This window comes from Pteropus alecto, unplaced genomic scaffold (genome assembly GCF_000325575.1).
Source record: "Pteropus alecto unplaced genomic scaffold, ASM32557v1 scaffold105, whole genome shotgun sequence".
In the NCBI taxonomy this organism is placed as follows: domain Eukaryota; kingdom Metazoa; phylum Chordata; class Mammalia; order Chiroptera; family Pteropodidae; genus Pteropus; species Pteropus alecto.
The window spans coordinates 1,956,385-1,977,285 of record NW_006436294.1 but is presented as its reverse complement, the minus strand read 5'-3'; the positions used below and the strand labels follow the sequence as shown (position 1 = coordinate 1,977,285).

The window sequence follows — 20,901 nt, the reverse complement described above, 5'->3', positions numbered from 1 at the left end:
TGGTTGTTTTTGTGTGTGTGTGTGTGTGTGTGAGAGAGAGAGAGAGAGAGAGAGAGAGAGAGAGAGAGAGAGAGAGAGAGAGAGAGAGAGAGATTGAGAGAGGTAGAGAGACAGTGTCAAGCAGAATATTTGCCTTCATAAGTGTGTCCTATAGGAGGGCGAATGATGAAATCAGTTGCTTTTCTGGGAACTCGAATCAGCCCAAAGCTGGGGCGATGATTCTATCTCCTTGCGGCCCTGCTCCCACACTCGGTCAAGTCCTGTCCATTCTGCCTCCTCAGTGATTCTCGGGTCTGTGCCTCCCCTATTTCTACCCTCACTGCCTTGATTCAGACCTCACTGTCTCTCGCTTCGCATGTCGCACCAGAGCCCAGCCGGTCTCCTTCATCCTTTCTGGAACCTTCACAAGAGAACGCTTTCTTGCACCTAGGTAGGACTGTGTCACCCTGGGGCCTGCCCTCGATGGATCCCCATTTCCCATGTCCCTGCAGTGTTTGTTTACGTGTTCTCCTCTCCTTCTATAGCTTTCTGGAGGGCAGGGCTCCTGCCTCCCCAGCACCCAGCATTGGGTCTGGTGCACAGAGGATGCTCTGTAAATATTTGCTAGAAGGAAACGGCAGCCTGGGATTCAAACCTCAGGAAGGTTATTAAGATTAGAAGATTATGAAGATATATAGTTTGATGTCTCCCAAAGATTATCCTGAGTTGACAAATCAGTCACCAATGTTTCACGGCATGTAAAGACTTTATTGAGAGCTAGCGGCTGTTTTAGAGACTAAGGTGCCCAGGGTGACAGCCGGGGGTGGGGTTGCGGGGTGGGTGGGGATCTCAGGCTGGTCACTTGCTGTAGCTCTTGGAGTCTAGATCTGGGAGGCCCAGGAGGTCTTCTCTCAGGCCAGAGGCCGGCCGGTCCTCTTCACTCTCTGCTGACGGCCCACCCTTGGCTTCGTCTGAAACACCAAGGACAAGGCTGGTCTAATCCGGATCAGGACCCCTCCTCCCTCGTCCTTGCTCTTCAGCCCTAAGAGACTCCAACCTCTGACGGGCCGGCCCTACTAATGCCCCACAGAGGGGCGGTTCCAGATTGTCTGGCTGTGGGGACATGCTCAGGAGACAAGTCCTAGGGTTCGTCAACAGAGAGCCCCTTGGCCCCTTGGCCTTGGAAGGTAAAAGCAGAGTTGAGACCCTACAACATATTTCTGACAAGGTCACTTCCTTGCCGAATGAGCCACTCTCTTCCATCCCTGCATGAAGGACTCCCATTATTCTGAGAACGTCGGCCCAGCATCATCTCTCCTAGGAAGCCTTCCCAGGTCCCAGCCTGGGAGCAGACTTCCATCATGGCTCCAGGAAAGCAGAACACTCACTGGATTATGCCACCCACTCCCTCGTACTCTCGGGAGCGTCTTAATGGCACTGCATTTATCTCGATATTCCCGGTGCTCTTATTATGATTGCTTTTCTCTCCTTAAAACCTCTTCAATGGGAAGTTCTTTTCAACAGGAAGTTCTCTTCCAGGAAGAGGTGGAACGCTCACTTCTCCCCTGGCTAGAATTCACTCTCCAAGACGTATACTCAACTCTCCAAGGGCAGTGAGGGTGACGTTCTACCTTCTCTCTTTCCACCAACACTGCAGGCTGGCTCCTCACCAACCCCCCCCCAGTCCCGCCCACCCCCAGTCCTCCCCGTGTTCTCTTCCCGTGCCTCTCTCTCTGTTACTCCCCGCTCCGGCCTCCATCAGAACAGGAGGGTCTTGGCAAAGAGGGGCCCCCCGGACTGTCAGCTCCTCATGGGAGGGGCTGTGTCGAAGGCATCCCAGTGGCCCAGCGGCTCCAGTACAGGCAGCACAGCCAATGCAATACATGTCGGGCAACAGCTACACCCCCACCCCCACCTGGCCCCCGCCTGCTCCAGGCTTCCCTACCTGCCGAGACCTTCAGAGACCGGATGTACTTGGACCAGAAGGAGCAGTCGGCCTTTTTCAGGCCCTGTCGATTGGGCAGCAGGGAGCTGAACTCCTTGTAGTTCTCTCCATCGGCACCAGGGACAAAGTCGGGCCAGGGGGCCGCGAATTCAGGCGCTTTCCTCGAGAACTCGTGAGGGTAGTTGGGATTTCTGGGAAAATGAGAAGAAAGAACCATCCGTAAAGGGAACTTGTTTTTCTCTTCATCACTTGGGATCACTTCCTACTTGCATTTAGTCTCTCAGGACCAAATCACACATCTTTAGGTGTTAGCATGAGGTTTAACCGCCACATCGCTGATGATGAAAGGTGTGAAGGCCCCTGACTCGCGCTCTTAGGCCATTTCCAGGAGAGGAAAGGCGTGAGTTCGTGACCCAGCAGCATCACCCTCTGTCTTTCCGAATGTTCACGAGGTCACCGCACCCTTTTCTGTGCCAAACTCCGGGATGCCTTTGTCGTCCAAGGCTTGGGCAGGAGGGTGGGTCTAGAGCCGGACAAACTTCTCCACCACCTACAAGTCGCCTTCCCTTGGAAGGAGATGTCACATCCTCTCAGACCCAGGTTCCTGCCCAGACTTGCCGCCCAGGCCCCTCTCCCAGCATGTCCCCCCACCCCCCGACATAGCCCACACTCCAGCACCCCCCGACCTCCCGACACTCACCGGACGAGGTGTGCTTCTCACCCCTCTGCTCACTTGCCCCTCCCCCAGAGCGCCCTCTTCTCCTCGGTCTACCTGAATATCCCAATTCATCCTCCAAGGACCAGGTTCAATGTCACTTCCTCAGCGAAACTGAGACATTCCAAAGAAATGTCTTTCCACACGACTCCCACAAAATACTGTATAAAGTTTTATTTTGCCTTGCTTTTAATTATGGTGGGGTTTTATGTTTCAGACTATTCGTAGCTTATAGGTGAACCGTTACTTTACCTTTTACCTTTCCAGGGGACCTCATACCGTGCTAGGTGACCAATGCGTGTATGGCAAGGGGATAAAGGGAGACAGGTAAACTACAGGATGGAAGGAACAGCAGGAGCCACAGTCAGCTCGCCAGCTGGGCTGGAACAGAGGTGCGTGTGGGAGGCTAGAGGTAGCTAATTAGGGGTCCTGAGCATTTTCACTTCATTTGATAACCTAAGGCAGTGGTTCTCAACTTGAGGTGATGCTGCTTTCCAAGGGCCATTTGGCAATGTCTGAGATATTTTCAGTTCTCACAGCTGGGATGGGGGCGAGGCGATTTTGGCAGCTGGTGAGTGGAGGCCAGAGGTGCTGCCGGGGGTGCTGCCAGCATCCCCGGCACAGCCCTCACCATGGAGATGGACCCAGCCCCAGTGTCGCTGGTGTCAAGATTGGGAAACCCTGACCTTGAGCCATCAGATATGGATGAGGAAGGAGTGTGCGATCGAAACTTCGCTTCCCCACGAATAATCTCTGCAGAGTGGCTTGGGCTGGAAGGCAACTGACCGGTGGCAGGTGACCACAGCGTCTAGGGAGGAGAGGGTGAGGGTGCTGGCGGGAAATGCGGCCTGGGTGTTCGGAGCAGGGGCAGGGGTGCCCAGTGACAGCATTCAGGCACACGTGCTGCACTCACCCAGATCGGATGAAGTTGGAAAAGTACTGCATGATTTTCAGCGACACGCTTTTCTCCTCCGGAGTAAACTGCCCCTCGTAGGCAGGATGGAAGGGAAGCCCGAAGGCATACTGAACGTCAGCCAGCAACTCTAGGCTGAGAAAACACACAGAAATAAGGAGAAACAAAGGTTAAAGGGATAATAAATTGCTGGAAAAAGCAAATGAGCCAACACTCAGTGTTCCTCCCCAAGCAAAGACTTTTCCCTCTTTACGTTTAGGGTCCCTGTCCTGTTTAGTGCTTAGTTTAGCTTAGATCTGGCATGGCCATTAGTCCAGTGGTCCCGTTGGGTGGGCCCACGGCACATCTGTTGGCTGAAGCTCATCCAATACTGAGTATTGAACTCTCTGGAGACAAGGCTATAAGCAATTTTCCAAGAGAATGTTCTTTTGACCGTATTTCAATCGTGATGCCTACCATATCAACTGGACATCCATTTATTAAAAATAGCCTACATATTTTGAGCTCCTTCTCTGTGCCAGTTGTTGTTCATATATGGCTTGCACACTCACAACTCTTAAAGGTTGACATCTATCCACATAGACAACCCTAGTACAGTGCCTGGCACACAGTTGTAGGTCAATAGATATATACTATGATTGAATGAATCTAATAAGCTGCAGGTAGAGAATAAAGATTTGACAGCCAGATGAATGGCATGAGAGGACAGAGCTGGAGCTGGCGCCGGGCCCAGTGGCACATGGGGCCACGGGAGTGAGCACCGGGGAAGCGACAGAGTGGAGAAGCTGGATGGGACTTACAGTTGGGCTGTAAAGAGTTTGGCTTTTCCCAAAGAGTGGTCTGGCTTTGCTCTCATTGTCTACAAGGTAATCATATGTGATAGGAGTGTCTTTGTTCAGGGCTGAGGCTGGCTGCACTGGATCTTCTGGGAAATGTGGCCACACCCCACAGTGTTAGGGTTGGGGCTGCCCATGCCAAAAGACCACCCATGTGACTCAGGATGGGGGATCTGGGTCACGGCTGGCTGCACTGGATCTTCTGGGAAATGTGGCCACGCCCCACAGTGTTAGGGTTGGGGCTGCCCCACGCCAAAAGACCACCCGTGTCACTCAGGATGGGGGATCTGGGTCACATGGTATCACTGAACTCGGAGACTGAGATTAACCACATGGGCCATCAACCAACCAATCAATCATGCGTGTATAATGGAACCCCAATAAAACCTCTCAACACCTGTTTGGGCACATCTCCCTGTGTGTACTGTCACGTTAGGGCTGAGAGAGTTATTCCCTGATTCCACAGAGAGATAGAGTTTTACATTTGGGACCCTCCTGGGCTGTGCTGGGTGGGTGGCTGTTCGTCTGACTGGTCTTCGTCTGCATCCTTCCCTGTGATAACCATCACGGCGAGCCGAGCGGCCTTCAGGAAGGTCTGTGAGTCTTTCTAATGAATGGTCCAATTTAAGGGTGGTTTTGGGAACCCCCTGAACTTGCACTTGGTGTCAGAAGTGAGGTGGTCTTGTGTGGAGACAATGCTCTCTGATAAGTAGTCGGCCCCAACTTACCACAAGAGCCGGCCTCTAGTTCTTCAGATAAGGAAAACGAGGCCTAGAGAGGTTTCTCAACTGACGCAGAGACACGTACTAAGTTGCACAGCAGAGTCGGATTAGGAGCGTTGCTAGGCAGCAACACGCTCACAAAGGCGTGAGGGCCCAAGGCCCCTCCCTCTGCTCTCGAGCTGGGTGACCTCTGGCAAGTGACTTTACCCGCTGCATCCCTTGCTTCGTCATCTATGAAATGGATACACAAATACCTACTTCGTGGGGTTACTGTGAAGGTCAGAATAAGATGGCGTATGGAGGGCTACTTGAAAGGCAAACTGCAGCATGGGCCATCATCCTGTGTCCAGGTACGACCAGTTGTCCTTTGGGCAATAGCGGCAGCTCTGAGCAGCGTACAGTCACCAGCGAGTCTCGTCCGTGCTGGTACCGTGGGGAGAGGTCCCCAGTGGACAGACCTCCTGGAAGGGGCTCAGACTTGGTGGCTCCCAGGTAAAGGCAGTTGCGTGGAGGACAGCTGACTACGAGGGAAGATGCTTTGTGATTATACAGTGTGGCTCTGGCTCTGACTCAGACCGATTCACTGCGGTTAACCCACAGACTGGGAAAGGGGATCCTCGAGCTGGGCTGGGAATCGCGGTGACAACGGGGACGGGACTGAGGCCTGACGGTTAGGCACCAGCTCAGCCTGGGGACTCCCAAGAGGCTCAAGAGCCAGAATTCTTCCTATGGCCATGAGATTGATCAGCAGGTGTTCATGTGACGGGTAGCAGGGGACAGAAGGATGGACACACAACCGAGTGACTCAGCTGAGACTCAGCTCGGTCACTTCTTTATTGCCTGTGTAATTGGATGAGTCATCTGACTTCTCTATGTCTTGGTTTCCTCATCATGAAATACCAGATCAAACCAGCCGTGGCATGCGGAAGCTACTCAAAAGAAGCATTTTTACAAATGCTGGGTATTATGACAGTTGTGGCTATGACTGTGGCAGTGTTGGGCCCAGACACTGGAGGCCATCGTGGGTGGGACAGGCGCCTGTGTGGACACACAGGACTAGCAGCATCCAGGTAGGACGAAGAGAATAGCAAACACGAGTGTAGCGTATCTTTCATTAGGCACCCTGCGCTTCCTTAGGACAGGTAAAGGTAAGCTTGACTTTAGTCCCGAGAGGGGAGTTGAAAGTGGCAGCATCGCTAAAATTTATGGGATCCTGGGACCTGAAGAGCAAAGTCCCTTGTCCAGTGCCAGCAGGATCTGTGGTCAAGCGCAGAAAAGGGCCAGGTTCTGCGGTTGCCAGGTTGGCCTGTTTCCAGGTGCCGTTTCCTGAGCGCCCGTGATGTGCCGGGTGTCGTCAACACCTTTGACTGCCAGCATTCGGGCCCAGTGAGGCAGAAAGCGTCATCATCTGCCTGTTTTCCAGGCAACGACCCAAGGGCCGGAACGATGAAGTGACACACCAGAGACATGGCAGAGCCAGGATTCAAAGCTGAGTTTCCCAAGCCCCAAATTCCTTTCTCTATTGACTCTTCCTGCAGGCAGGTGACTGAAAGGGTCACTAAAACGTATTCATGGCACAAGTTTTTACTGATGTTTAAACATCCATGAAGGGAAAATGAACACAAAGCGAAAAAATGCCAGGAAGATGTAAGCCACAACGAGGGCAACGAAAACCATCCCTCATATCAACCCACGCATGGTAGTTTATAAGTCACTCTCACCCTTACGATCTCAAGGACCCTATGAGTAGATATTGGAGTGAGGAATAGAGTTTTCACAGTGGAGGAAGCTTGGGCTCCAAGAGGCTGTGTCCTTGCCGAGGCCCCATAGCTGTGGTGATGCCAGGACTTAAGCCTAACTCTGCAATTCCGACGCCTGCTGTCCCCCTGGCCCCAATGCACGGGTTTCCCCCACAACGGGACGTCGTCACTGGCCCGCCCCAAAGTGCTTCCTCAGGTCTGCACTCGAGGCTCGCACTTCCTCACAGGCTGCACCCCTCCTGTGCCAGCTGCAGAGAAAACAGGGAAGTGACAGGGGACGGCCCTGTCCCCTCCGCTGTCCCACGGGCCGCTCCTTCCTCTCACAGCATGGCAGAAGGGGAAATAGCCTTCAGAGAAAGTGGCCGTACTCGTTTCACTGCTGCAAACGTAGTGGCTTCAGACGATACCAGTGCACTACACCTCGCGGCTTCTGCAGTTCAAAAGTCCAGCGCGGGTCTCACCGGGCTGAAGCCAAGGCGCCAGCAGGAGGCTCTAGAGGGAAGACATGTGCTGCTCACTGGGGTTTGTGACAGAATTCAGTCCCTTGAGATGGAGGACCGAGGTTCCCATCTTCTCTCTGGCTGTAAACCGAAGGCCGTTCTCAGCCTCCAGCAGCCCCCGTTCGTGGTCCCTCCCCTCTGTCCTCGAAGCCAGCCGCGGCGAGTCAAGTCCTTCGCACGTCTGCCTCTCTGACGCACTCCCCTGCCTCCTCCTCCTGCTCTGAAGGACTCGTGTCATTAGATCGGGCCACCTGGATGATCCTGGACGATCTCCCATGTCCAAGACCTTCATCTCAATCACATCTGCCAACGCCCTTTGCTGTGTAAGGTGACACAGTCACGGGTTTGGGGGAGTAGGATGTGGGCCTTGGAGGGGCCATTTTTCTGCTCCCACAAGTGGACTTGTCTTCTGTTTCTTCCGAAGAAATCTGCCTCCCAAATGGTGCAGTGAATGGAGCCAAACCTTCCAGACCAGAGTCCTCAGTTCAAATCCCGGCTCAGTCACTTAATAGCTGTGAAATCTTGGACCAGACACATAACCTCTCTGGGCCTCAGTGTCCCCACCTGTAAAATGGTGGCGCAACCATGCTTTCAAACGTGGAACGAGGTTTCGCCATAAAATACTTCAAATGTCCGGCCCAGTTTCTGGTTCACATGCCCAGTTTTGTTTTGTTTTGTTTTGTGCCCTGTGAGAAACACACGAAAGCCTAAGCATGGGTGGGTCTTGAACCTGGGGGTTCCATCATCGGGTTTCAGAGGACCGTGAGTTTCCTGACATTATACGAAACTGTACATGCCCCTTGGGAGAGGCATCACGGCTTTCGCCACGGTCTCCAGGAGCCCCGAGCCAACGAAGTGCTGGTGAACGTCTGACAACTGGCTTTGCAGAGTGGGGTGAGACATCCTCCTTTGTAGCATTTGCCAGTTTCCACGGCGTAAAGACTCCCTCCGTGGACAGATTCACACTGCCGGAGCTGTCACGGAACGCGGAGCCGGGAGAAGAGGCGCACACCGGCCCCGTGAGCCGGCGTCCGCGACCCCCGAGGCTACAGAGCGCCGCTTTTGGGGCAAGGCCTGGTGCTCCAGCCCATCGGAGGTTTAATCTGAGGGCCTGTTGTGTACAAAGACTTCTGCTTTGTTTTGTCCTTAGCAGGGCTGATCTTTATCAGGATGCTGGAGTTATTTTGAGCAATTTAATGCAGACTTTTGGAGGAGGGGCAGACAGTGGGTACCTTGGAGGAGGGCGCTTAGGCTGGGAAGACCAAGCCTGCAGAGAGTCTGGGCCTGGCTGGCCGTCCAGGACGTTCCCGAGGAGAAAGAGGAGATTTGGATGCAGCGTCAGCAGGAGACACGGACGAACACGCCGGGGCCAGACGAGGTAAAAGGAGAGACTCGATAGCTGAGTGGCCACGGTGCATGAAGCTTGGGGAGCAGGTGGCCCATACGTGTTGATTTGGCTTCTGTGCTCTGTCCTGGGTTTGATCACGGATAAATCAGATACATAAACCCGTGTATGGTGCTGGTAGTTTTATTTAGCTTTTAGTTAACATTTGCTGTCTTTGGTCCTAATACTCCAGTCAAACTTTCTCAGATCTCAGTTACTTGTCTTGTGCTCAGGCTTAGTCTGGATTCTCGTTGTCACGTGTGTGTGGGGGGCGGGGGCTCCCTACACAAGCTGGGTGAGCTCAGCTCAAACCCCACTTCCACCACCGATTCTCTGAGCCTTTGTGTTTCCTATCTGTAAAATGGGTCCACTCATCCCTATCCAGGCTCCCACGCGGTACTACCAGACGCTCAGAGAGAGAGGGTGGCTGGAAATCCCTCCGAACAGAAATGACAAATTGCCATCTAAGGAAGAGCTTCTGTCGATGGTGTTGATGATGCTGGTGATGTGCCATTCAGCCAGATCGTGGGAAGAGCTGACCAGCCACATAGCTCGTCACACAGGATGACTGTGTGTGGTTCGGTTTCAGGATGTGAATACAGCTCAGTGACGATGGGGACAAACCATAGGATGTCAGGACAAGACGGGACTCAGGGTACCGAATGCTGACTGTGTGTCGGCTCTGAACGGGTACTGGGGGGAAAAGGAATAGGTCGGCCATTCCGTCAGAGCTCGCAGTCTAACAGGAAATGCAAAGAGCTCAACGTTTAAAAAATAAATGAAATGCCGTGAGTTGTATGATTGATAGATAGAGAGAGACGGAGAGACATCGGAGGATAGAATTATTCACTAAGTGTCAGAAGAGGAGAGACAAATGTGACGCCATTTGTTTCCGGCAAGGACATGGAGAGCAGTGTGTGGCAAGTCAGAGAGAAGAAATCACAACCTCCTTGAAGGAGGAGACGGGGTGTAGCCAGTCGGCAAAGTGAGGAGGGCCGTTTCGGGCAGACACTCCGTGGGAGTGATGTCTTGGAGTAGGCTTGTGTTTTGTACGAAGGTGAGGGACGGGGGGCGCGCAGGGAGACGTGACCGGGCACAGGGGGAGGGTGGGCAGAATGGGGAGCCGCTGTGACAGGTGACAGGGTCCCCAGTGCTCTGGGTCTCGTTTGTGGTGCTGAGAAATGCGTCATGCTGCAAAGTGAAACTGGAATTATTCCTGGCCTGGGAAAATCAAAAGTTTGGGAACCACAAAATTATATGCTCATCGAGGTGCTTTAGGCTCCGGTTCTGTGAAGGTGTGAGGCTGAGGCCGGAGGAATAGGGACAGGACACTAGCCACTTCTAAGTAGGCGACTTGCAAGCTGCCTTTCTTTTAGACCCCTCCCCGGAGGGAGATGGGGAGAAAGGCTAGAAGCGAGAAATCACGGGATCGCTGAAGGTGTCCCCCTAATGTACTCTTCAGCGATCCCCTTCCGGTTAAATCCTGCTGGCGTGGACGGACAAGCAGGGGGTCTCAGCAGCAAACCAGCGAGCCAAAAGCCAAAAGCCACACTTTGGATATTACTCATTGCACAAGCTCCTAACTTGAGCTTGGCTTCCCGTGTGAGGGAGCCTAATTCATGGACATTTAGGCCTATTGAGGGAGCACAGTGACCCAGGAGGAATCCACAAAGGAATGCAGCTGACCTTGGCCTTGCGGCCCCAATGCCCTGAGCTGAGTAGGTGGGCCGAGAGAGTGGGTAGGATCTTTCTTGACAGAAACAAGCCCCACATGTTTAACGAATGTTGTCCTTCTAAGGATGATGGGTCGAAGAGGTTTCTGTTAGGGAAGGCCCATTACCGATTGATTTGAGAGCCTGTTGTTCCAGAAACTTCTATCCCTGTTGAGCTGTCTGCATGGGGAAGTTCGTTGACCTCCTCAGCATAAAATATACTCCCTTTCTTATCTCTCCCCGACATCTCCAGATAACTTCCTCCAAAGGAAATGCGGGAACAAGGAGGAATGAAGATCCTTCTGCTTCCCAGGCTTTTATTTTGAAGACTCGAGGCACTGTTTAATCACTTACAAATAAAAGCCTGTTAGTATGCTTCTCCTTGGACACATCTAACATGCAAAAATTCAGATTCTTGCCTGTGAATTCATGGCAAAGTCATTATATGCTTTACAAATGGCTTGTGTTCTACAAAAGGCTTCGCGACGCAATCCTTTAAATATGAGCCCCCCCAATTTACTTTAAATGATACGATCCCACCCCCCAGCCCTAAATTAAATGCTTATGATATTTCTGTAACCCCCTAAAGCCCAGCAGAGCTGGATGATATATCGTCCGGCGGTGCCGTTGAAGCTTTTGATGGACTTGCTGGAATAACCCAGACGTCGCATTCTCGACCTAAAGCATAGCAGCTGTTGCTCAGAAAAGACTGGATTTTCCTGGCCCATCTCCTCTATTCTCACCAGGAAATTATGCGCTTACCCAGATCACACTGTGTTTGCCTCTAACCTGTTTATGCCCGTTGTATTTGTCTTTGTAACTACAGAGCTTAATTACACAGCATGCGGATGCTCCACTTTTAAGAAACCCAAACTGAAAATCATAAACCATGCATTATGTTTATGGCTTTGCAAGAAATTCGAAGTGCGAGTTCCAAAGAGTATTTACCGACCCTAATTTGGCCCCTGCGCTGAGAGACCAGCAAGCGAACCCACGTTTGCACACTTGCAGTCAAAATAAATGTTTGCAGTGCATACCTATCTTATTCGTTTTTCACGAGTTTCCATTTTAATTGAATTTTCTAATTAACTAATTGATCATCACATAGGATAATAGGATTTCGATTCTATATTCTGTTAAAAAAAAAAAAAAACCTTGGCTTTTAGTTAGCTGCAGTAAAAAAAAAACAAAAAAAAACAAAAAAAAAAACCTTGGCTTTTAGTTAGCTGCGTTTCGAGTATGAAAGAAAAGACCAGCGAGCATTCTATATATGTGTCTTCTTAGCCATCTCCTTTCCGTCAGAGGAAATGAGGAGCGAGCATTCTATATATGTGTCTTCTTAGCCATCTCCACTGCCTTTCCGTCAGAGGAAATGCTACCTTCCTGCCTGCCACTGCTGACCAAACCCCTATGCGAACTGCAAGACCCTGTCTTTTTCGCCCTGAATCTCCGACCACTTTCTTTCTCTTCAATAGACTCCAGCTCCTGACCTCCTTCTTCATTCTCCAACAAGCCAGGACTTTTCCCTTCTTCCTTCCTCGGGCGGCCATCTGAACTTATTCCGCTTATTTACATGTGTTGTCTGTTCTCTGCGTCCTGTCCCTGGGCACTCGTCGGCCCCACCCCCTGGCTGCAGTGTTAGTCCCAAGAGGGCAGCTCTTCTCCATCCTGCTCCATCTCTAGGATCTGGAAGAGGATCTGGGGCACAGAAGGCAGTAGGTCAGGATTGGCTGGATCAGTGTTGAAGAGGATGCGTGCCAAAAGCCCTCACTCGTCACGAGGTCGGAATGGCAAGCTTCAGAAAATGATTTACTTCATCTTTCCTGGGAAATAATCTTGTAATCGCACAGGATGTAGCCAGGCGTATGGACGCTGTTCAAGAATCCAGCCACTTAGTATTTTTTTTGGTTCGCTAATTCCAGCAAACTCACCAAGATAGTCAACTAGAAAGATAATATATTGGATGTGAACTGTGAAAAGCCCCTGGAATGCACAGAACTGTCTAGAATTCAAATGCGGTGGTGTACAAAATATCTCGAGTCTAGAATTTATGAGCTTGTTTTCCAGGGCTAGGACAGCTTGTAAAGACAGAACGTTACTGCCTCTTCAGTCATTTTGAATTTCTTTTTTCTTCTTAGAATTTTATTTTTTCCTAAAGGGAAAATAACCAGCTCTGAACACCTGCAGAGTGCCAGGCGTTTCACATCCACTGACTTGAAGCCTCACACTGGGAAGCAAATGTAACTGTACCCATTTTCAAGGTGAGGACGTTGAGGTGCAGGAACTTGCTCAAAGGCAGAGAGCTAATAAATGGGAGAATCAAAATTAACCTCAAAGGATGTGTTGTTCCACAATACTGAGCTGCTTCTTCCAAAATTAAGGTGTGGTTCAACATGCCACTTGGAGCCTGGGAAGGTGTTTAATACCAAGACCTCTACCCCACACCCCAGTCAAAGATAAGTCAAGTCTTTCTTCACAGAGCTTGGCCCTCAATTTCAGGGACAAAAACCTCATCTGCAATCCAGGTGAACAGTTACAGAGCTACGCTATTTTGTGATCAATTAACAACAGTCCGTGAGAAAGTGGCGATTTATTATGTTTTGTGCACTAGCTATGCCAGGAAAGCTAATATATGCTCATAGAAATGGAGGCATGAGACAGATGGCTGAAAATGTAAGGCACACACATATATTTTCAGCCTGTAGATTTGAGCCAGAAATAAATGAGAGATGTGACAGCTCCAGGGCAAAGTGAGAGAGATATCTTTTCTGGCAGAAAAGATAAACTTGCCAACACTTACATGGGTTAGTTTCTGCGATTCATTCATTGATTCAAGTATCTACTACATAGATGGCACCACACTGATTGTGACGGGAAAGGAAGGTCCAGTCACAGAAAGTCGTCAGGAGCACGTTCTGATGGACAAGAATAACCTGACCCTCTCGGCTCTTCCAATTTGCCAGGTCCTGTCTTCCATACGAAATCATCATCCAATTTGCCAGGTCCTGTCTTCTATACGAAATCATCGCCGTAACCCTCTGAAGTAGGCGCTACTGTTATTATTCCCATTTTTCAGATGAAGAAACCGAGTCGCCAAGGAGGTTAAGTGACTTGGCTTCGGGCGCCAAGCCGATGACAGTCAAGGCGGGTCCTAACCGAGGCAGTTTCTGTGAAGCATCCGAGCTCTTGACCTCTCCCACCTCCCTGCTCTCATCTTACAGATGTCACAGCTGAGCCCCAAGGAGCCTACAAACGAGAGTGGAAAGAACCCGTTCCCCGCCTGTCACATGAGGCAGGTGGGTCCGCTCTGTCCTGCAGCACGACTTCCCAAACACCTACAATGTCTCCCTCTTTGCCAGTGGGTCAGTGGGCCCTGGGGTGCTGTACCAGGAAGGCCCGGAAGGTGCTGTGTCAGGGTCTGGTGCCTGCGCGTGGCTTCTTTTCAGAGGAGGGTCCTGGGATCCGCACAGCGGAGCCGGGACCATGACCCGGGAGGGGCTCGAGGATGCTCTGTAGCAACAGAGAACCCACCCTGGCCATGAGCCCCGGCGGGAGCGACTTGGCTTCCGTTTGAGGACGGCTCCCCCAAGGACCACCGCAGCCCCAGGTCCGCGGCAGCCCGCTGCAGGCCCTCGCCAGCCAGGGCTCGGTCACGTCCGGGAGCAGGGTGGTCCTGCGGAGTGAACTGTGTCCTCGTAAAACGGTGAGGTGCGTTCCCAACCTCCAGGACCTCAGCACGTGACTGTGGAAACAGGGTCCTTGCAGAGGTAAAGGATTTAAAACGAGGATATGAGGGCGGGCCTTAATCCATGATTGTATTCCTAGAAGAGGAGCATTTTGGACAGGGGCACGCTGAGGGAAGGTGAACATCTACAAGCCAAGAAATGCTTGAGGCTACCAGGAGCTGGGGAGGGGCCTGGAACAGACCCTCCCCCGCAGCCTTCAGAGGGGCAGAGTCCTGCTGACACCTAGAGTTTAGACCCCTGGCCTCTAGAACCGTGAGACAACACATTTCCTTTGTTCTGAACCACCTAATTGGTGGTTCTTCGTTAGGGCAGCCCTAGGGGATGAATCCAGGTGGAGTCAAAGCATTCGCAGTTCTGGCTGGAGTCAGGTGGACCCGTTTTTCTGTTTTGCTTTGACTGCTTTTGCCCTCCTGTAGCAGATGCATCATCTAGATAGATAGATAGATAGATAGATAGATAGATAGATAGATAGATAGATAGATCGATCTATAGATATATGTATCTATAGATATATGTATATAGATATGTATATAGATATATATCTATAGATATATGATATAGATATATGTATCTATAGATACATATATCTATAGATATCTATACATATATCTATAGATATATCTATGCCACTGTCAATTTTGTAATCCAAAGGTGTGTACGCACATTTTTAAGGCTTTCAATGAACTTGCTGCAGGAGCATCACACCTTTTGTCATAATCTCTCCCTGAGCAGGAGGCAGGCAGAGAACTAGACCGATGAACTCATGCCCTGGGTCTGGGCTCCCGAAAGCCTGGCGTTCGCAAGGCTTGTCCTATGAGCGACTTCCCGCACTTGGCCTCCCTGGCTGTGGGTGGCCCTGGGTCACAGGACTCCTTTGATCTCTGCCCAAATCATGAGCTGCCTTCCTCATTCTTTCTCTCCCAAATGCCATCTGACCAGAAACTTAGCCTGCCATTTATTGTTCTTCCCATAACCTGGAGGCGGTTGCTCGAATCTAGGAAATGGACCGGGTTGAAATTATAAACATTCTAAGCAAACAGACCACATGTTTTAGTGGAAAGAGTTCCGGGGCTCTGAGAAGCCGTGGGTAGGTCAGTGCTCTATAATCAGCTACGGGTAGGTCACTGCCGGTCCTTGGGGAAATCACGTGGGACTCCTTGAACCTCAGTCTCTTCATCTGTACAATAGAGATACCATTTCCACCGTGCTGAGCTTACAGAAATCCTGGATGTTTTGTGAAGTGCTATATCCATGGAATAAGGAGGGAGAACCAGGTACATAAAGGGCATTTATTTCAGAAAACTAGAATGTCTCAGGGACTGCATTAGTTGGCTGCAGCTGCTGCAAAAAGTTACCTCAAACTTGGCGGCTCAGAACAACAGAAATTTACCGTCTCACAGTTTTGGAGGCCAGGGGTCTAGTCTAAAATCACTGAGCCAAAATCAAGGCATCTGCAGGGCCACCCTCCCTGCAGAGAAGCTATTTCTTGCCCTTGCAGCTCTGGCGGGTGCTGGGGTTTCCTGTCTTGTGTGTACATCACTCCAGTTTCTGCCTCCGTGGTCACACTGCCTCCTCCTCTTCAGTGTGTGTCACATTTCCCCACCTCTCTCTTATAAGGATACTTGGGATTGCCTTTAGCTCCCACCCCTCCTGCAGGATAATTTTCCCACATGGAGATCCTTGATTTAATCGCATCTGCAAAGCCTCTTTTTCCTTATAAGGTAACATTTATGGGTTCCAGGGGTCAGGACCTGGTATCTGTAGGTGGCCGTTATTCAGTGTACTATAGGGACATTTCCAGTTACGATGAGAAATTACGTGTGTTAACTTGGTGCCGTCGCGAAGTAACTCAGGTAACAGCCCTGTTATGAGCTGGATGCTTTGTGTCCCAGATGTTATAAAGGGCAACGCTCTGAGGGGAAACCACCAGCCTGATTTTGTAGACGAGGATGCTGACCGTGAGAGGCAAAGGAGCCTGCCCAGGAGGGCACAGCTGGCAGGTGGCAGGGCTGGACCTCCAGCTTTAAAACAGGCGCTCGTACATAAGGCAGACCATGGGTGTGGGTGACTGATGTGGCAGCCTGGCTTCCCCTCTGAGATCATATCGAACAACCCGACTGGGGCATTTTCAGATCCTGACCCCTGACGTTCTGTTATCCGTGGATGCTGACCGGAGGGCTGACCTGCCGCTTAGCTCTCTCTGTCCCGCGGCTTAGCCGACGGAGCTGTGAACCGAGGTTTGTTCTTTTCTTCTTCCTTTTCCGATCTTTTCTTCGGCTTCTGGGAAGTGCCTTCTGCCCTCGCTGGTTGCCTGTCTCTTACCGTACAGTTTCTTTACTTGTACCTCTTTTCTTCTCTTTTCCGTTTTGATAATTTTATGGCACCTGAGACTTTTATTATAAGGTTCATTGAACCTCTTCTGGATGCAAGAAGCGTATGTAAATCAGGGGTAAACAAAATGTCTTTTTTGGTTACTGCCCTTGTAAAAAAAAATTTCTTTTATACTGTAGACAGTCATTTTTCTTAAGCTAAATGCTCAGTTTTCGGAGGCAATAAATATGTAGGATTAATTTACAAAAAGCTTCCTCTCCAGCCAGGCCAATTCAGGAACAGCTAATTCTGCAATTCCAAGGTACTGTCGTTGTCTTGTATGTTACTTGCCCTTCCTACCATCCTGTGAAATAAAGTGGCTGTTGCTATCATACCCATTTTTCAGATGACACAACTAAGACACGCTGAAATTAAGTGACAAGTCCCATGTCATCGAGTCAGGACTCATACCTTGGTCCTGCCCTCTTTTCTCTGCTTCCCTGTGGATCACAGAAGAAGGAGGGACCCGTGCCAGACTCCCCCCCCATTTGCGAACACCCCCTGTGGCCACACAGCCACCTTACCTGCTGTGGCCGTAGCTTTCGGGAGCGTGGTACATGAAGACGCTTCCTCGGGTCTCCCTGGCCCACTGGTTGGCCATGTCGATCACGGGGCAGGTGATAAAGTAGTCCCTAGCGAAAGGAGGACAGAGAGGAAGGGGACTAGTTACACAGCTCTGTGGACAACTGTGCCGGGTAAATGCTTCTACCAATAAAGGGTCCCTTGGCCACCAAGCCCCTGTGAGCACAGGCCTGCGGAGAGCACTCCCCAGCTGGCCCCACGGCCAGCTGGATGGAAGAGCCGGGGACAGAGCACACGGGCCCATCTAATTTATGGCCGGCCGTGACAGCATGCTGGTGTCCACGCTGATGCATTTAGGGTCAAGAGATCCGTGAGATAAACATCGTCACAGAATATCAATTTCACTTAAGGATTTGGGAGCAAAACTCTCTATGGCAAGATAAATACAACATACTATGGAGCAAAATATAGAACAATTGTGCGTTTTAAAAGACAGAGGCCTCAAGGATGCTTCATGCACATGATACCTCAACCAGGACCCCCTGTCCCCAGGAGAGAGTTGGCAATGTTTGGGGACATTTTTGGTTGTCACAGCTGGAGGCCAAAAGGCTCCTACGGGCATCTAGCCAGTAGGGGCCAGGGATGCTGCTAGACACCCTACGATACATGGATGACTCCCCCCAGCAAAGAATGTTCCAGCTCCAAACGTCGGCAGTGCGGCTGTGGGGAACCTTTCTTTAGAGCCCCACGGTCTCGCATCCACTCCCCCTTTGGGGTGATGTGAACACATTTCAGAAGCAGCTGCTCACACCAGCGGGGTCGGCTCGTGGTGGTGCCTAGCCGTGCGCTGAGGAGGCCGCAGGCCTGGCTAGAATCAGGCAGATCCGAGCCGGCCTTGGGGGCCCCTGGGCGTGGACCCCACTCTGCACTCCCAGCGTCTCCTTGGCTGGCCATCTCCTCAGCTGAGAAAGGAGCCCATGGGCCCCACCCACTGGCTGAGTCTGACCACACCCATGAAAGTCCACCCAGGAGGAGCGATGCCCAGCCCCCTTCTCTGGTGATTGAGACCAGCTGACGGGCAGCTCGGGTGGTCTTAGGAAAGGCTCTAAGGTAGGTGGGGACAGCAGCGAGGGTCTGGAAGAGCAGGTAGAGGCAGCCGTGCTTCCTGGTCCCCCGGGAGTGGTGGGCAGGACAGGGATGGGAGCAGCCCTCTGGAAAGGCACACGCTGGTGGCCCTGTAGAGGGGCATTGCCGAGGAGACTGGAGGGAGGGAGGCCCGTGGAGGCCATTGCCTGAGTCTGACCAGGAGAGAAGGGGGCCTGAGCGAGGGAGGACTGGCGTCTGCCTCCTCACTGAAGCCCTCCTTGGTTGCCTGTCCTCCCTTGGGCCTCAGCCCCTGCCCAGTTCGCAGACTCCCCAAAACCAGTTAGAGTCCATGTTGGGGCGAGAACTGAGGTTTCTAGGCTCCAGCCCTGAGTTCGCTCTGCCACACGGACCGAGCCGGTGTCAACGTGGTTGAGAGGCTCTCGGGGTCCAGGACTCGGGCATCTGTGCATTCTAGGGCCCTTCGAGGGCTGAGCCCAGAATAGCTGTCGGATGTTTGGTGTAAAGCTGAGCTCTCTGCTGGAGGGAAATTAAAGGCTTCCTGGTCCCCGCGATTCCAGCGGGCAGCACCAAGCCTTATTCTGAGCTAATGACCCCTCCGCCTGGAAGCCACAGACTGCTGGGTGGAGACATCCAGCTGGGCAGCGGGCTTCAACACCCTGCAGTCCGTCCCTTCCCAACAGAGTCAAGTTCAGCAGAGGGCTCTGAGCCTCGGCACTGTCTCTGTCCCCAGGGGCAAAGCAAAGGCCTGTGTGGACCTCCCAGAGCTGAGGACGGAAGTTACGGATACTGAAACCACCAGCCACATTCTTCTCGCTCGGAGCGGGAGATCTGCCAGGGAAACAGCATGTCGAGGGGCCTGGGAGGGGCTCGAAGGTGACAGAGAGCTGGAGTCCCCACGGTGGTCTTGCCCCCACGGGACTCTGCAGGCAGAGAGAACTGGAACCCTGGCTACTTCTCGATTCCATTCAACACTCACTCCTGAGCGCCCGCCGTGCGCTCACACAGAGCAGCTCTTGGCCCCAGCGAGCGCACCATGAACCCTGGAGACAGGCTAGTCCTGACGAATGCAGGGGGCATGGGGACACAGCTGAAAGAGAGGGACATTCTGGGGAGCGCAGAACCTGTGGTGGGCGGGGGACACCTGCTAATTGCTTTTGGGATGTGACAGTCAGGGTGGACTTCCCCAGGGGAGGAAAGCTCGAAGCAATGAACTTGAGCAGCAAGGCACACAAGCAGTGAGCACAGGAACAGCACCCCTGGGCGAAAGGGCTGCGTGGGTGTCAGAGTCCTAGGTCTGCTCCTGTCTGGCGATGACATCAGGGTGACATCAGGCATAAACTGTCCCCTGTCTAGGCCTCCGATTCCCAAGTGCAAGGTGGACTCTGGGTCACCTGAGATGCTTAGAAAAACATTGACTCTTACGCAGCCTGCGCGCCCTGATTTTGAAACGCTCCCCACATGGTTCTCGTGGGCCGCCAGGGTGGGGGTCCCCAGCATCCTCTCTGCTGACCAGGCATGGCGGGTGGGCTCTGTGGCAGCATTTGCTGGGCAGCTGCTTCTTGGCCCAGGGCATCCAACAGGTGCCTCTGGCAAGTCCTTTGTCCGTGCCCCCTGAGGGCACGAGACGGCTGAGGGAAGTGGGGTCACCCTTCAGTTCTCCCCCGGGCAGACAGTCACCCCGGGCTGTGGACTGGCTGAATGATGCAGGGATCCGGGGCCCCACACACCTACCGGGTGGCATTCTCCAGGGCCCGGGAGAAGGAGGCGTAGTCGTCCGCGGAGTGCTCCAAAGAGTAGTACCACGTGGCGGCAGCCTGCACGGCGGCGTCAGCACCCTCGCCACCCAGGGAGTTCTGCAGCGCTTGGTAAAAGGCTATTTTGCTACTTGTCCGGCCTTGACTTTCCTCAAATCGCTTGGGTTGGGGAGAGAGAGAGAGAGAGATGAAAAGTCCCCAGTCGGATTCTGAAAAGCTCGAGCCAGTATGCCTCAAACGCTTGTTCTAGAATTTTCTCTCTGGGAAGCAGAAGAACATGGCATTAAGCCCATGGGTGCTGGAGCCAGACTGCCTGGGTTCACATCCCAGCCTGGCTCACGTAGCCGCGTGATCTTAAACAGGCAGCTGGACCTGTCTGTGCCTTCCTCTCTCCACCTGAAAAGGGACGCGGTGGGAGCGTCCTCCACGGCTGTGGGGAGGACACAGGGGGTCAACACAATGCGAAGTACTTGAAACGGGGCCTGGAGCTTAACAGCGCTCAGTGGACGGGAGTCTTTGCTGGGGGCCGATAACAGGTCACACGCCTGAGCCTGGCCCTCTTTTCCTGGCTGCTCTCTTGCCAGCTCGTCATCTGGTTTGGTCAGGACAGCTAACGTCAGGGTCATTCCCGACTCGACACAGGGACGCGCTCTGTGTACTTTCACAGTGAAAGACACCTTCGTCCAGGGCCGACGGCCGGCCCGGCCTGGGAAAACAGCCGTGAACACGCTGATGGAGCGTGTCCCTGCGTTCCGGGCCCGCGTTCTAGTGCGCGGAGGCGAAAACTAAGCAAATAATTGCGAGTTCATCAGGGGACAGGTGCTGAGCCACAAAGAGCAACAAAGCAGGACAGGGCAGGGCGGGGCCGCTGCAGGCGGATGGTCAGGGAAGGCGGCGGCTCTCTGGGCTGCGTCCCGGAAGGGTCCTTTCTCCCTC

General features: G+C 52.4%; 1 protein-coding gene across 1 annotated transcript in view; it reads right to left on the bottom strand.

The window, feature by feature from the left end:
• Positions 1 to 135: 135 nt before the first annotated feature.
• Positions 136 to 20,901, bottom strand: part of TG (thyroglobulin) — a 216,739-nt gene continuing 195,973 nt past the window's right edge. Inside the window, exons 44-48 of the mRNA XM_006912929.2 lie at positions 19,943 to 20,124; positions 17,107 to 17,214; positions 3,553 to 3,687; positions 1,925 to 2,115; positions 136 to 950 (exon numbers count right to left, since the gene is read on the bottom strand). Coding sequence (XP_006912991.1) covers positions 838 to 950; positions 1,925 to 2,115; positions 3,553 to 3,687; positions 17,107 to 17,214; positions 19,943 to 20,124 — 729 coding nt within the window. The 3' untranslated portion in view covers positions 136 to 837. The remainder of the gene's footprint in view (positions 951 to 1,924; positions 2,116 to 3,552; positions 3,688 to 17,106; positions 17,215 to 19,942; positions 20,125 to 20,901) is intronic.